The following is a 16,897-nucleotide window of genomic DNA, read 5'->3' as shown; positions in this document are numbered from 1 at the left end:
TGGGTGGCACTGGGTGTCACTGGGTGACACTTGGCCACGTCCTCATGCTGGCACTGGGTGGCACTGGGTGACACATGGCCATGTCCTCATGCTGGCACTGAGTGGCACTGGGTGGCACTGGGTGACACTTGGCCACGTCCTCATGCTGGCACTGGGGGCACTGGGGTCACTGGGTGACACGTGGCCACGTCCACATGCTGGCACTGGGTGGCACTGGGTGACACTTGGCCACGTCCTCATGCTGGCACTGGGTGGTGGCACTGGGTGACACTTGGCCACGTCCTCATGCTGGCACTGGTGGCACTGGGTGACACTTGGCCATGTCCTCATGCTGGCACTGGGTGGCACTGGGTGACACGTGGACATGTCCTCATGCTGGCACTGGGTGGCACTGAGTGGCACTGGGTGACACGTGGCCATGTCCTCATGCTGGCACTGGGTGGCACTGGGTGGCACTGTGTGACACTTGGCCACGTCCTCATGCTGGCACTGGGTGGCACTGGGTGGCACTTGGCCATGTCCTCATGCTGGCACTGGGTGGCACTGGGTGACACTTGGCCATGTCCTCATGCTGGCACTGGGTGGCACTGGGTGGCACTGGGTGGCACTGGGTGACACTTGGCCATGTCCTCATGCTGGCACTGGGTGGCACTGGGTGACACTTGGCCACGTCCTCATGCTGGCACTGGGTGGCACTGGGTGACACTTGGCCACGTCCTCATGCTGGCACTGAGTGGCACTGGGTGACACTTGGCCATGTCCTCATGCTGGCACTGGGTGGCACTGGGTGACACGTGGACATGTCCTCATGCTGGCACTGGGTGGCACTGGGTGACACTAGGCCATGTCCTCATGCTGGCACTGGGTGGCACTGGGTGACACTTGGCCATGTCCTCATGCTGGCACTGGGTGGCACTGGGTGGCACTTGGCCATGTCCTCATGCTGGCACTGGGTGGCACTGGGTGACACTTGGCCATGTCCTCATGCTGGCACTGGGTGGCACTGGGTGGCACTTGGCCATGTCCTCATGCTGGCACTGGGTGGCACTGGGTGGCACTTGGCCATGTCCTCATGCTGGCACTGGGTGGCACTGGGTGACACGTGGCCATGTCCTCATGCTGGCACTGGGTGGCACTGGGTGACACATGGCCATGTCCTCATGCTGGCACTGGGTGGCACTGGGTGGCACTGGGTGACACTTGGCCACGTCCTCATGCTGGCACTGGGTGGCACTGGGTGACACCTGGCCATGTCCTCATGCTGGCACTGGGTGGCACTGGGTGACACCTGGCCACGTCCTCATGCTGGCACTGGGTGGCACTGGGTGACACGTGGCCATGTCCTCATGCTGGCACTGGGTGGCACTGGGTGACACTGGGTGACACGTGGCCATGTCCTCATGCTGGCACTGGGTGGCACTGGGTGACACTGGGTGACACATGGCCATGTCCTCATGCTGGCACTGGGTGGCACTGGGTGACACTGGGTGACACGTGGCCATGTCCTCATGCTGGCACTGGGTGGCACTGGGTGACACTGGGTGACACTTGGCCATGTCCTCATGCTGGCACTGGGTGGCACTGGGTGGCACTGGGTGACACTTGGCCATGTCCTCATGCTGGCACTGGGTGGCACTGGGTGGCACTGGGTGGCACTGGGTGACACTTGGCCATGTCCTCATGCTGGCACTGGGTGGCACTGGGTGGCACTGGGTGAAACGTGGCCATGTCCTCATGCTGGCACTGGGTGGCACTAGGTGACACTTGGCCATGTCCTCATGCTGGCACTGGCTGGCACTGGGTGGCACTGGGTGGCACTGGGTGACACTTGGCCATGACCTCATGCTGGCACTGGGTGGCACTGGGTGACACTTGGCCATGTCCTCATGCTGGCACTGGGTGGCACTGGGTGACACTTGGCCATGTCCTCATGCTGGCACTGGGTGGCACTGGGTGACACTTGGCCATGTCCTCATGCTGGCACTGGGTGGCACTGGGTGACATGTGGCCATGTCCTCATGCTGGCACTGGGTGGTGGCACTGGGTGACATGTGGCCACGTCCTCATGCTGGCACTGGGTGGGTGGCACTGGGTGACACTTGGCCATGTCCTCATGCTGGCACTGGGTGGCACTGGGTGGCATTGGGTGACACTTGGCCATGTCCTCATGCTGGCACTGGGTGGCACTGGGTGGCATTGGGTGACACTTGGCCATGTCCTCATGCTGGCACTGGGTGGCACTGGGTGGCACTGGGTGACACTTGACCACGTCCTCATGCTGGCACTGGGGGCACTGGGTGAAACGTGGCCATGTCCTCATGCTGGCACTGGGTGGCACTGGGTGACACTTGGCCACGTCCTCATGCTGGCACTGGGTGGTGACACTGGGTGGTGGCACTGGGTGGTGGCACTGGGTGATGGCACTGAGTGACACTTGGTGACAGCAGGGCAGTGTCGTGTCCTTGTGGTGGCACTGGGTGACACTGGATGGTGGCACCGGGCGACACTGGGTGGCACTTGGTGACACCGGGCCAGAGTCCTTGTGCTGGCACTGGGAGGTGGCACTGGGTGGCGGTGGGATCATGTCCTCACGGTGACATTGCCGTGGTGGCACTGGGTGACATTCCCAAGGTCACATCCCAGCGCGGTGTCACCGTGGCCACGTCCTGGTGGTGTCACCAAATCCAAACCCAATGCAGTGTCACCATGGCTGTGACCTGGTGCTGCCTCTGTTGGTGAGGCTGTTGGTGAGGCTGTTGGTGAGGCTGTTGATGAGGTTGTTGGTGGCACAGTTGGTGCGGCTGTTGGTGCTGTTGTTGGTGAGGCTGATGGTGAGGCTGTTGGTGAGGCTGATGGTGAGGCTGTTGGTGCGGCTGTTGGTGAGGCTGTTGGTGAGGCTGTTGGTGCCCCTGTTGGTGAGGCTGATGGTTCCCCTGTTGGTGAGGCTGTTGGTGCCGTTGTTGGTGCCCCTATTGGTGAGGCTGTTGGTGTGGCTGTTGGTGCTGTTGTTGGTGAGGCTGTTGGTGCGACTGTTGGTGAGGCTGTTGGTGCGGCTGTTAGTGAGGCTGTTGGTGCAGCTGTTGGTGCGGCTGTTGGTGAGGCTGTTGGTGCGGCTGTTGGTGAGGCTGTTGGTGAGGCTGTTGGTGCCCCTGTTGGTGAGGCTGTTGGTGCCGTTGTTGGTGCCCCTATTGGTGAGGCTGTTGGTGTGGCTGTTGGTGTGGCTGTTGGTGCGGCTGTTAGTGAGGCTGTTGGTGCAGCTGTTGGTGCGGCTGTTGGTGAGGCTGTTGGTGAGGCTGTTGGTGAGGCTGTTGGTGCGGCTGTTGGTGAGGCTGTTGGTGCGGCTGTTGGTGCCCCTATTGGTGAGGCTGTTGGTGCGGCTGTTGGTGCGGCTGTTGGTGCGGCTGTTGGTGAGGCTGTTGGTGAGGCTGTTGGTGAGGCTGTTGGTGAGGCTGATGGTGCCCCTGTTGGTGAGGCTGTTGGTGAGGTTATTGGTGCTGTTGTTGGTGAGGCTGTTGGTGAGGCTGTTGGTGCCCCTGTTGGTGAGGCTGTTGGTGCCCCTGTTGGTGCTGTTGTTGGTGAGGCTGTTGGTGCCCCTGTTGGTGGTGCAGTTGGCGAGGCTGTTGGTGAGGCTGTCGGTGGCTGTGATGGCGCCCCTGTTGATGCCGCCGTTGGTGACGCCGTCGTCCCCCCAAAGGCGCCGGTTCGGGTGACGTCGGGGTGGTTCTGGAGGACCCCAACGGTCGCCGTGACACGGTGGAGGTGACGCTGGAGTCCCGCGGCGACAGCACCTTCCGCTGCTCCTACCGGCCCACCGTGCCCGGCCTGCACCGCGTCGCCGTCACCTTCGCCGGCGCCCACATCCCAAACAGCCCCTTCCCCGTCAACGGTGCCGAAGGTCACCCCCAGAGCCCTCCCGTCCTCATCCGTCCCCATCCGTCCCCATCCGTGCCCCTGTGTCCCCACGTGTCCCCCATACCCCCCATTGCCCTCCGTTGACCCCATATCCCTCATATCCCATATTGCTCCCCATGTCCCCCATTGCCCCCCAGTCCCCCATGTCTCCCATATCCCCCATATCCCCAAATCCCCATGTCCCCCATGCCCCCCATTGCTCCCCATGTCCCCCATACCCCCCATGTCCCCCCATATCCCCATATCCCCATACCCCATATCCCCATTGCCCCCCATTGCCCCCCATTGCCCCCCATGTCCCCCATATCCCCCATCCCCCATATCCCCATACCCCCATATCCTCCATGCCTCCCATGTCCCCCATATCCCCCATATCCCCATACCCCCATATCCTCCATTGCCTCCCATGTCCCCCCATATCCCCCATATCCCCCATATCCCCATACCCCCATATCCCCCATTGCCCCCATGTCCCCCATGTCCCCATGTCCCCATGTCCCCCATATCCCCATATCCCCATATCCTCCATTGCCCCCCATTGCCCCCCATGTCCCCCATGTCCCCCATGTCTCCCATGTCCCCCATTGCCCCCCATATCCCCATGCCCCCCGATGCCCATGTCCCCCAATATCCCCATACCCCCATATCCCCCATTGCCCCCCATGTCCCCCATATCCCCATATCCCCATGCCCCCCCGTGTCCCCCATATCCCCATATCCCCCAATCCCCCCCATATCCCCCAACCCCCCATGTCCCCCATTGCCCCCATTGCCCCCCATGCCCCCCCGTGTCCCCCATATCCCCCATATCCCCCATATCCCCCATAGCCCCCCATATCCCCATGCCCCCCCATGTCCCCCATATCCCCCATATCCCCATACCCCCATATCCCCCATATCCCATACCCCCATATCCCCATATCCCCCCATTGCCCCCCATTGCCCCCCATTGCCCCCCATGTCCCCCATATCCCCATGTCTCCCATATCCCCCATTGCCCCCCATACCCCCATGCCCCCCCATGCCCCCCATATCCCCCATATCCCCATACCCCCATATCCCCCATATCCCCCATTGCCCCCCATATCCCCATATCCCCTATTGCCCCCCATATCCCCCATATCCCCCATATCCCCATACCCCCATATCCCCCATATCCCCATTGCCCCCCATTGCCCCCCATGTCCCCCATATCCCCATGTCTCCCATATCCCCCATTGCCCCCCATACCCCCCATGCCCCCCATGCCCCCCATATCCCTCATATCCCCATACCCCCATATCCCCCATATCCCCCATTGCCCCCATATCCCCATGTCCCCCCATGTCCCCCCATATCCCCCATATCCTCATACCCCCATATCCCCTATATCCCCCATTGCCCCCCATTGCCCCCCATTGCCCCCATGTCCCCCATGTCCCCCATATCCCCATACTCCCATATCCGCCATTGCCCCCCATTGTCCCCCATGTCCCCCATGTCTCCCATATCCCCATGTCCCCCATATCCCCCATTGCCCCCCATATCCCCCATATCCCCCATATCCCCCATTGCCCCCATTGCCCCCCATGTCCCCCATTGCCGCCCATGTCCCCCATTGCCGCCTATGTCCCCCATATCCCCATACCCCCATATCCCCCATTGCCCCCCATATCCCCCATATCCCCCATATCCCCCATATCCCCCATATCCCCCATTGCCCCCATTGCCCCCCATGTCCCCCATTGCCGCCCATGTCCCCCATATCCCCCATTGCCCCCCATACCCCTCGTGTCCCCATACCCCCCGTGCCCCCCCTGCTGACTGCCCCCCATTGCAGCGTGCAACCCGTCTGCGTGCCGCGCGTGGGGCCGCGGGCTGCAGCCCAAGGGGGTGCGCGTGCACGAGGTGGCCGACTTCCGCGTGCACACCAACGGCGCCGGCAGCGGCGAGCTGCGCGTCTCCGTGCGGGGACCGCGTGAGTGCCGGGCACCAGGGGGCGCCAGGGGGCACTCGGGGGCTGTGGGGTGGTGGGGTGCGCTTGGGGGACTGTGGGGTGATATAGGGTAAGGGATGGGGGGCACTTGGGGGGTTATGGGGGGCTATGAGTGGCTATGGGGGGCTATGGGGCAAGGGGTGGGGGGCACTTGGGGGGTTATGGGGGGCTATGAGTGGCTATGGGGGGCTATGGGGCAAGGGGTGGGGGGCACTTGGGGGGCTATGAGTGGCTATGGGGGGCTATGGGGCAAGGGGTGGGGGGCACTTGGGGGTTATGGGGGGCTATGAGTGGCTATGGGGGGCTATGGGGCAAGGGGTGGGGGGCACTTGGGGGGTTTCTGGGGGGCTATGAGTGGCTATGGGGGGCTATGGGGCAAGGGGTGGGGGGCACTTGGGGGGTTATGGGGTGCTATAGGGCAAGGGGTGGGGGGCTCTTGGGGCGTTCTGGGGGGCTATGAGTGGCTATGGGGGCTATGGGGCAAGGGTGGGGGGCACTTGGGGGGCTGTGGGGGGCTATAGTGGCTATGGGGGACTATGGGGCAAGGGTGGGGGGCACTTGGGGGGTTCTGGGGTGCTATGAGTGGCTATGGGGGCTATGGGGAAAGGGGTGGGGGCACTTGGGGGTTCTGGGGGGCTATGAGTGGCTATGGGGGACTATGGGGCAAGGGGTGGGGGGCACTTGGGGGGTTATGGGGGCTATGAGTGGCTATGGGGTGCTATGGGCAAGGGGTGGGGGGCACTTGGGGGCTGTGGGGGGCTATGAGTGGCTATGGGGTGCTATAGGGCAAGGGGTGGGTGGCACTTGGGGGGTTATGGGGGGCTATGAGTGGCTATGGGGTGCTATGGGGCAAGGGTGGGGGGCTCTTGGGGGGTTCTGAGGGGCTATGAGTGGCTATGGGGTGCTATGGGGCAAGGGGTGGGGGGCACTTGGGGGGTTCTGGGGGCTATGAGTGGCTATGGGGGGTTATGGGGCAAGGTGTGGGGGGCACTTGGGGGGTATGGGGGGCTATAGGGCAAGGAGTGGGAGCACTTGGGGGTTATGGGGGGCTATGAGTGGCTATGGGGTGCTATGGGGCAAGAGGGGGTGCACTTGGGGGCTGTGGGGGGCTATGAGTGGCTATGGGGTGCTATGGGGAAAGGGGTGGGGGGCACTTGGGGGGTTATGGGGGGCTATGAGTGGCTATGGGGGGCTATGGGGCAAGGGGTGGGGGGCACTTGGGGGTTCTGGGGGCTATGAGTGGCTATGGGGGGCTATGGGGCAAGGGGTGGGGGCACTTGGGGGGTTTATGGGGGCTATGAGTGGCTATGGGGGGCTATGGGGCAAGGGGTGGGGTGCACTTGGGGGGCTGTGGGGGGCTATGAGTGGCTATGGGGTGCTATAGGGCAAGGGGTGGGTGGCACTTGGGGGGTTATGGGGGGCTATGAGTGGCTATGGGGTGCTATGGGGCAAGGGTGGGGGGCTCTTGGGGGTTCTGAGGGGCTATGAGTGGCTATGGGTGCTATGGGGCAAGGGGTGGGGGGCACTTGGGGGGTTATGGGTGCTATAGGGCAAGGAGTGGGGAGCACTTGGGGGTAATGGGGGGCTATGAGTGGCTATGGGGAGCTATGGGGCAAGGGGTGGGGGGCACTTGGGGGGTTATGGGGGGCTATGAGTGGCTATGGGGTGCTATGGGGCAAGGGGTGGGGGGCACTTGGGGGGTTATGGGGGGCTATGAGTGGCTATGGGGAGCTATGGGGCAAGGGGTGGGGGGCACTTGGGGGGTTATGGGGGCTATAGGGCAAGGGGTGGGGGCTCTTGGGGGTTCTGGGGGGCTATGAGTGGCTATGGGGGGCTATGGGGCAAGGGGTGGGGGGCACTTGGGGGCTGTGGGGGGCTATGAGTGGCCATGGGGAGCTATGGGGCAAGGGGTGGGGGGCACTTGGGGGGTTATGGGGGGCTATGAGTGGCTATGGGGTGCTATGGGGCAAGGGGTGGGGGCACTTGGGGGTTATGGGGGGCTATGAGTGGCTATGGGGTGCTATGGGGAAAGGGGTGGGGGGCTCTTGGGGGGTTCTGGGGGCTATGAGTGGCTATGGGGGGCTATGGGGCAAGGGTGGGGGGGCACTTGGGGGGTTATGGGGGGCTATGAGTGGCTATGGGGTGCTATGGGGAAAGGGGTGGGGGGCACTTGGGGGGTTATGGGGGGCTATGAGTGGCTATGGGGGCTATGGGGCAAGGGGTGGGGGGCACTTGGGGGGTATGGGGGGCTATGGGGCAAGGGGTGGGGTGCACTTGGGGGGTTATGGGGGGCTATGAGTGGCTATGGGGTGCTATGGGGCAAGAGGTGGGGTGCACTTGGGGGGCTGTGGGGGGCTATGAGTGGCTATGGGGTGCTATGGGGAAAGGGGTGGGGGGCACTTGGGGGGTTATGGGGGGCTATGAGTGGCTATGGGGGGCTATGGGGCAAGGGGTGGGGGGCACTTGGGGGGTTCTGGGGGGCTATGAGTGGCTATGGGGGGCTATGGGGCAAGGGGTGGGGGGCACTTGGGGGGCCGTGGGGGGCTATGAGTGGCTATGGGGGACTATGGGGCAAGGGGTGGGGGGCACTTGGGGGCTGTGGGGGGCTATGAGTGGCTATGGGGTGCTATAGGGCAAGGGGTGGGGGGCTCTTGGGGGTTTCTGGGGGGCTATGAGTGGCTATGGGGGGCTATGGGGCAAGGGGTGGGGGGCACTTGGGGGGCTGTGGGGGGCTATGAGTGGCTATGGGGGACTATGGGGCAAGGGTGGGGGGCACTTGGGGGGTTATGGGGGGCTATGAGTGGCTATGGGGTGCTATAGGGCAAGGGGTGGGGGGCTCTTGGGGGTTTCTGGGGGGCTATGAGTGGCTATGGGGGGCTATGGGGCAAGGTGTGGGGGGCACTTGGGGGGCTGTGGGGGGCTATGAGTGGCTATGGGGGGTTATGGGGCAAGGTGTGGGGGGCACTTGGGGGGTTATGGGGGGCTATGGGGCAAGGGGTGGGGTGCACTTGGGGGGTTCTGGGGGGCTATGAGTGGCTATGGGTGGCTATGGGGCAAGGGGTGGGGGGCACTTGGGGGGTTATGGGGGGCTATGAGTGGCTATGGGGGGCTATGGGGCAAGGGGTGGGGGGCTCTTGGGGGGTTCTGGGGGGCTATGAGTGGCTATGGGTGGCTATGGGGCAAGGGGTGGGGGGCACTTGGGGGGTTATGGGGGGCTATGAGTGGCTATGGGGAGCTATGGGGCAAGGGGTGGGGGCACTTGGGGGGTTATGGGGGGCTATGGGGCAAGGGGTGGGGTGCACTTGGGGGGTTATGGGGGGCTATGAGTGGCTATGGGGGGCTATGGGGCAAGGGGTGGGGGGAACTTGGGGGGTTATGGGGGCTATGAGTGGCTATGGGGGGCTATGGGGCAAGGGGTGGGGGGCACTTGGGGGGCTGTGGGGGGCTATGAGTGGCTATGGGGGACTATGGGGCAAGGGGTGGGGGGCACTTGGGGGCTGTGGGGGGCTATGAGTGGCTATGGGGGACTATGGGGCAAGGGGTGGGGGGCACTTGGGGGGTTATGGGGGCTATGAGTGGCTATGGGGGGCTATGGGGCAAGGGGTGGGGGGCTCTTGGGGGGTTCTGGGGGGTTATGAGTGGCTATGGGGTGCTATGGGGCAAGGGGGTGGGGGCACTTGGGGGGTTATGGGGGGCTAAGAGTGGCTATGGAGGGCTATGGGGCAAGGATTGGGGGGCACTTGGGGGGTTCTGGGAGGCTAAGAGTGGCTATGGGGGGCTATGGGGCAGGGGGCATTTTGGGCGCTATGGAGTGGGGGATGGGGGGCACTTAGGGGGCTGTGGGGTGCTATGGGGCAGTGGGGTGGGGTGCACTTGGGGGCTGTGGGGGGGCTATGGGGTGGGGAGGGGTGCGCTTGGGGGGGCTGTGGGGTGCCATGGGTTGCTCTTGGGGGCTATGGGGTCACTATGGGGCAGCTATGGGGTCACTATGGGGCAGCTATAGGGCAGCTATGGGGCACCTAAGAGGTCGCCATGGGGCAACTGTGGGGCAGCCGTAGGGCTGCTATGGGTCAGCTATAGGGCAGCTATAGGGCAGCTAAGGGGTCGCTGTGGGGCAGCTATGGGGCAGCTATAGGGCAGCTATAGGGCACCTAAGGGATTGCCATGGGGCAGCCGTGGGGCAGCTATGGGTCAGCTATAGGGCAGCTATAGGGCACCTAAGCGGTCGCCGTGGGGCTGCTATGGGGTTGCTATGGGTCAGCTATAGGGCAGCTATGGGGCACCTAAGGGGTCGCCATGGGGCAGCCGTGGGGCTGCTATGGGGTTGCTATGGGTCAGCTATAGGGCAGCTATAGGGCACTTAAGGGGTCGCCGTGGGGCAGCTATGGGTCAGCTATAGGGCAGCTATAGGGCACCTAAGGGGTCGCCATGGGGCAGCTATAGGGCAGCTATGGGTCAGCTATAGGGCAGCTATAGGGCACCTAAGGGGTCGCCATGGGGCAGCCGTGGGGCAGCTATGGGTCAGCTATAGGGCAGCTATAGGGCACCTAAGGGGTTGCATGGGGCAGCCGTGGGGCTGCTATGGGGTTGCTATGGGTCAGCTATAGGGCAGCTACAGGGCACCTAAGGGGTTGCTGTGGGGCTGCTATGGGGTTGCTATGGGTCAGCTATAGGGCAGCTATGGGGCACCTAAGGGGTCGCCATGGGGCAGCCGTGGGGCTGCTATGGGTTGCTATGGGTTAGCTATAGGGCAGCTATGGGGCACTAAGGGGTCGCCATGGGGCAGCCGTGGGGCTGCTATGGGGTTGCTATGGGTCAGCTATAGGGCAGCTATAGGGCATTAAGGGGCCGCCGTGGGGCAGCTATGGGTCAGCTATAGGGCAGCTATAGGGCACCTAAGGGGTCGCATGGGGCAGCTATAGGGCAGCTATGGGTCAGCTATAGGGCAGCTATAGGGCACCTAAGGGGTCGCCATGGGGCAGCCGTGGGGCAGCTATGGGTCAGCTATAGGGCAGCTATAGGGCACCTAAGGGGTCGCATGGGGCAGCTGTGGGGCTGCTATGGGGTTGCTATGGGTCAGCTATAGGGCACCTAAGGGGTCGCATGGGGCAGCCGTGGGGCTGCTATGGGGTTGCTATGGGTCAGCTATAGGGCAGCTATAGGGCACCTAAGGGGTCGCCGTGGGGCAGCTATGGGTCAGCTATAGGGCAGCTATAGGGCACCTAAGGGGTCGCGTGGGGCAGCTATAGGGCAGCTATGGGTCAGCTATAGGGCAGCTATAGGGCACCTAAGGGGTCGCATGGGGCAGCTTGGGCTGCTATGGGGTTGCTATGGGTCAGCTATAGGGCACCTAAGGGGTCGCATGGGGCAGCCGTGGGGTGCTATGGGGTTGCTATGGGTCAGCTATAGGGCAGCTATAGGGCACCTAATGGGTCGCCGTGGGGCAGCCATGGGGCCACTGCGGGGCAGCCGTGGGCAGCTATGGGTCAGCTATAGGGCAGCTATAGGGCACCTAAGGGGTCGCATGGGGCAGCTGTGGGGCTGCTATGGGGTTGCTATGGGTCAGCTATAGGGCAGCTATAGGGCACCTAAGGGGTCGCCGTGGGGCTGCTATGGGTTGCTATGGGTTGCTATGGGTCAGCTATGGGGCAGCTATGGGGTTGCTATAGGTCAGCTATAGGGCAGCTATGGGCACCTAAGGGGTCGCCATGGGGCAGCGTGGGACAGCCATGGGCCGCTGCGGGGCAGCCGTGGGGCCGCTATGGGGCAGCTGTGGGGCAGCTATGGGGCAGCCGTGGGGCCGCTATGGGGCAGCTATGGGGCAGCCATGGGGCCGCTGCGAGGCTGAGCGCCGCCCCTTCCAGAGGGCACGGAGCTGCCGGTGTCGGCGTGGCCCGTCGGCGACGGCGTCTATGAGTGCGAATACCGGCCCACCAGCGCCGGGACCCACAGCGTCGCCATCACCTGGGGGGGGTACGGCATCCCCAGAAGGTACGGGTGGGGGGGGAGGCGTCTGGGGAGGGTGTGGGGGCTTGGGGGGGGATGGGGGTGAGGGATGGGGGGGGGGCATCTGGGAGGGGGTGGGGGGGGTTGGGTGAGTGGGGTGGGGGGGGCGTCTGGGGGGGTGGGGGGGGTTGGGGGTGAGGGGTGGGGGGGGCGTCTGGGGAGGGGTGGGGCATTTCGGGGGGGATGGGGGTGAGGGGGGGGGCGTCTGGTGAGGGGTGGGGGATTTGGGGGGGGATGGGGTGAGGGGTGTGGGGGGGCATCTGGGAAGGGTGGAGGGGCGGGGGGCATTTTTGGGGGGGGGATGGCGGTGGGGGCCGTTTGGGGGTGGGAGGGTGTCCCTTGGAGTCCCACGGGTGCCAGTGTGTCCCATGGGTGCCATGCTGTCCCACTGAGTCCCACGGGTGTCACGGTGTCCCTTTGAGTCCCACGGGTGCCAGTGTGTCCCACGGGTGCCACGGTGTCCCTTGGAGTCCCAAGGGTGCCATGGTCTCCCTTTGATTCCCATGGGTGCCATGGTGTGTGTCCCTTGGAGTCCCACGGGTGCCAGGGTGTCCCTTTGATTCCCACGGGTGCCATGCTGTCCCTTGGAGTCCCACGGGTGCCAGGGTGTCCCTTTGAGTCCCACGGGTGCCATGCTGTCCCTTGGAGTCCCACGGGTGCCATGCTGTCCCACGGGTGCCCGGTGCCCCGCTGAGCCCCGTTGGCGCCCCACAGCCCGCTGCAGGTGGAGGTGGGTCCGGCTGCGGGGCGCACAGAAGGTTCGGGCCTGGGGGCCGGGGCTGCACGGCGGCGTGGTGGGGAGATCCGCCGACTTCGTGGTTGAGGCCATCGGAACCGACGTGGGAACTCTGGGTGAGGGGCCGGGGGTGGGCGTGGGGGCGGGGGGCGTTGATGGGTGGCGCTGCTGAGGGGGTGCGGGGGAAGGGGGGGTGGCACTGAGGGGGGACACTGGGGACAGGCGTGGTGGCACTGAGGTGGGGACACTGGCACAGGTGTGACACTGCGGTGGGGACATGGGGGACAGGGGTGGCACTGAGGTGGGGACACTGGGGACAGGCGTGGTGGCACTGAGGTGGGGACACTGGCGACAGGTGTGACACTGCAGTGGGGACATTGGGGGCACGATGGGTGGCACTGAGATGGGGACAGCGGCACAGATGTGGTGGCACTGCGGTGGGGACATTGGGGACAGGCGTGGTGGCACTGAGGTGGGGACATTGGGGACAGGAGGGGTGGCACTGAGGGGGGGACACTGGGGACAGGCGTGGTGGCATTGAGGTGGGGACATTGGGGACAGGCGTGGCACTGCGGTGGGGACATTGGGGGCACGATGGGTGGCACTGAGATGGGGACAGCGGCACAGATGTGGTGGCACTGCGGTGGGGACATTGGGGACAGGCGTGGTGGCACTGAGGGGGGACATTGGGGACAGGCGTGGTGGCATTGAGGTGGGGACATTGGGGACAGGCGTGGTGGCACTGAGGGGGGACACTGGGGACAGGCGTGGTGGCATTGAGGTGGGGACATTGGAGACAGGCGTGGTGGCACTGAGGTGGGGACACTGGCACAGGTGTGACACTGCGGTGGGGACATTGGGGGCACGATGGGTGGCACTGAGGTGGGGACAGTGGCACAGATGTGGTGGCACTGCGGTGGGGACATGGGGGACAGGCGTGGTGGCACAGAGGGGGGACATTGGGGACAGACGTGGTGGCATTGAGGTGGGGACACTGGGGACAGGCGTGGCATTGAGGTGGGGACACTGGCACAGGTGTGACACTGCGGTGGGGACATTGGGGGCACGATGGGTGGCACTGAGATGGGGACAGCTGGGCACAGATGTGGTGGCACTGCGGTGGGGACATGGGGGACAGGGGTGGCACTGAGGTGGGGACATTGGGGACAGACGTGGTGGCACTGAGGTGGGGACATAGGGGACAGGCGTGGCACTGAGGTGGGGACACTGGCACAGGTGTGACACTGCGGTGGGGACATTGGGGGCACGATGGGTGGCCCCATACTGGGGACAGTGGCACAGATGTGGTGGCACTGAGATGGGGACACTGGGCACAGTGGGTGGCACAGCCCAAGGGCCACCACCATGGGGACATGAGAACACAGTGAGTGCCACCAGCATGGGGACACAGCCACGTGTTGGGTGCCACCAGCATGGGGACAAAGCCACGTGTTGGGTGCCACCACCGTGGGGACACAGCCATGTGTTGGGTGCCACCACCCTGGTGACACAACCGTGTGTTGGATGCCACCACCATGGGGACACAGCCACGCGTTGGGTGCCACCACCGTGGGGACACAACCACACGTTGGGTGCCACCACCCTGGGCTCACAGCCACGCGTTGGGTGCCACCACCCTGGGGACAGAACCACGCGTTGGGTGCCACCACCCTGGGGACACAGCCATGTGTTGGGTGCCACCACCCTGGTGACACAACCGCGTGTTGGGTGCCACCACCATGGGGACACAACCACGTGTTGGGTGCCACCACCCTGGGCTCACAGCCACGCGTTGGGTGCCACCACCCTGGGGACACAGCCACGCGTTGGGTGCCACCACGCTGGGGACAGAACCACGCGTTGGGTGCCACCACCCTGGTGACACAACCGCGTGTTGAGTGCCACCACCATGGGGACACAACCACGTGTTGGGTGCCACCACCCTGGGCTCACAGCCACGCGTTGGGTGCCACCACCCTGGGGACAGAACCACGCGTTTTGGGTGCCACCACCCTGGGGACACAGCCACGCGTTGGGTGCCACCAGCATGGGGACACAGCCACGTGTTGGGTGCCACCGCCCTGGGGACACAACCGCGTTTTGGGTGCCACCACCCTGGGGACACAGCCACGTTTTGGGTGCCACCACCATGGGCTCACAGACACGTGTTGGGTGCCACCACCCTGGGGACACAACCGCGTTTTGGGTGCCACCACTCTGGGGACATGGCCAGGGGCTGAGTGCCACCACCCTGGGCTCACAGCCACGCATTGGGTGCCACCAGCATGGGGACACAGCCACGCGTTGGGTGCCACCACCCTGGTGACACAACCGCGTTTTGGGTGCCACCACCCTGGGGACACAACCGCGTTTTGGGTGCCACCACCCTGGGGACATGGCCAGGGGCTGGGTGCCACCACCCTGGTGACACAACCGCGTTTTGGGTGCCACCACCCTGGGGACACAACCGCATTTTGGGTGCCACCACCCTGGGGACATGGCCAGGGGCTGAGTGCCACCACCATGGGGACACAGCCACATTTTGGGTGCCACCACCCTGGGCTCACAGACACGCGTTGGGTGCCACCGCCCTGGGGACACAACCGCGTTTTGGGCGCCACCACCCTGGGGACACAGCTGTGTGTTGGGTGACACCACCCTTGGCTCACAGCCACACGTTGGGTGCCACCGCCCTGGGGACACAACCGCGTTTTGGGTGCCACCACCATGGGCTCACAGCCACGTGTTGGGTGCCACCACCCTGGGCTCACAGCCACACGTTGGGTGCCACCGCCCTGGGGACACAACCGCGTTTTGGGTGCCACCACCATGGGCTCACAGCCATGTGTTGGGTGCCACCACCCTGGGGACACGGCCACGTGTTGGGTGCCACCACCCTGGGCTCACAGCCATGTGCTGGGTGCCACCACCCTGGGCTCACAGCCATGTGTTGGGTGCCACCACCCTGGGGACACAACCGCGTGTTGGGTGCCACCACCATGGGGACACAACCACGTGTTGGGTGCCACCACCCTGGGCTCACAGCCACGCATTGGGTGCCACCACCATGGGGACACAGCCACGCATTGGGTGCCACCACTCTGGGGACATGGCCAGGGGCTGAGTGCCACCACCCTTGGCTCACAGCCACGCATTGGGTGCCACCACCCTGGGGACACAACTGCGTGTTGGGTGCCACCACCCTGGGGACACAACCGCGTGTTGGGTGCCACCACCATGGGGACACAACCACGTGTTGGGTGCCACCACCTTGGGCTCACAGCCACGTGTTGGGTGCCACCACCCTGGGCTCACAGCCACGCATTGGGTGCCACCACTCTGGGGACATGGCCAGGGGCTGAGTGCCACCACCCTGGGCTCACAGCCACGCATTGGGTGCCACCACCCTGGGGACACAACTGCATGTTGGGTGCCACCACCCTGGGGACACAACTGCATGTTGGGTGCCACCACCATGGGGACATGGCCAGGGGCTGAGTGCCACCACCCTGGGCTCACAGCCACGCGTTGGGTGCCACCACCCTGGGGACACAACCGCGTTTTGGGTGCCACCGCCCTGGGTGCCCCTCCGCGGTCTCCCAGCCCCCCAACGAAGCCCCCTCCCCCCGTTTCCCCGCAGGTTTCTCCATCGAGGGTCCGTCCCAGGCCAAGATCGAGTGCGACGACCGCGGCGACGGCTCGTGCGACGTGCGCTACTGGCCAACGGAGGCGGGTGAGTACGCGGTGCACGTGGTGTGCGACGACGAGGACATCCTCAGCAGCCCCTTCATCGCCCGCATCCGCCCGCCTGCGCCCGACTGCAGCCCCGACAAGGTCAGCCGCCCGCCGACAGGGCGGCGCGGGGCATCCCGTGGCATCCTGTGTCATCCCGTGTCATCCCGTGTCATCCCGTGGCATCCCGTGTCATCCCGTGGCATCCCGTGGCATCCCGTGGCATCCTGTGTCATCCCGTGGCATCCCGTGGCATCCCGTGGCATCCTGTGTCATCCCGTGTCATCCCGTGTCATCCTGTGTCATCCCGTGTCATCCTGTGTCATCCCGTGTCATCCTGTGTTAGCCAATGTCATCCCGTGGCATCCTGTGTCATCCTGTGTCATCCCGTGTCATCCCGTGTCATCCTGTGTCATCCCGTGGCATCCTGTGACATCCCGTGTCATCCTGTGTCATCCCGTGGCATCCTGTGTCATCCTGTGTCATCCCGTGTCATCCCGTGTCATCCTGTGTCATCCCGTGGCATTCTCTGTCAT

General features: G+C 64.7%; 1 protein-coding gene across 1 annotated transcript in view; it reads left to right on the top strand.

Annotated features, from left to right (window-relative positions):
* The window catches only part of LOC104917062 (filamin-C-like), a 66,022-nt gene that overhangs the window by 28,127 nt on the left and 20,998 nt on the right, over positions 1–16,897 (top strand). Inside the window, 6 exon segments of the mRNA XM_085215180.1 lie at positions 3,695–3,895; positions 5,732–5,869; positions 11,752–11,878; positions 12,608–12,638; positions 12,640–12,745; positions 16,270–16,463. Coding sequence (XP_085071306.1) covers positions 3,695–3,895; positions 5,732–5,869; positions 11,752–11,878; positions 12,608–12,638; positions 12,640–12,745; positions 16,270–16,463 — 797 coding nt within the window.

Source organism: Meleagris gallopavo, unplaced genomic scaffold (assembly GCF_905368555.1).
Source record: "Meleagris gallopavo unplaced genomic scaffold, MGAL_WU_HG_1.1 scaffold_8, whole genome shotgun sequence".
In the NCBI taxonomy this organism is placed as follows: Eukaryota; Metazoa; Chordata; class Aves; order Galliformes; family Phasianidae; genus Meleagris; species Meleagris gallopavo.
Note: the sequence above shows the minus strand (reverse complement) of the source record. Positions and strands in the feature narration are given on the sequence as shown.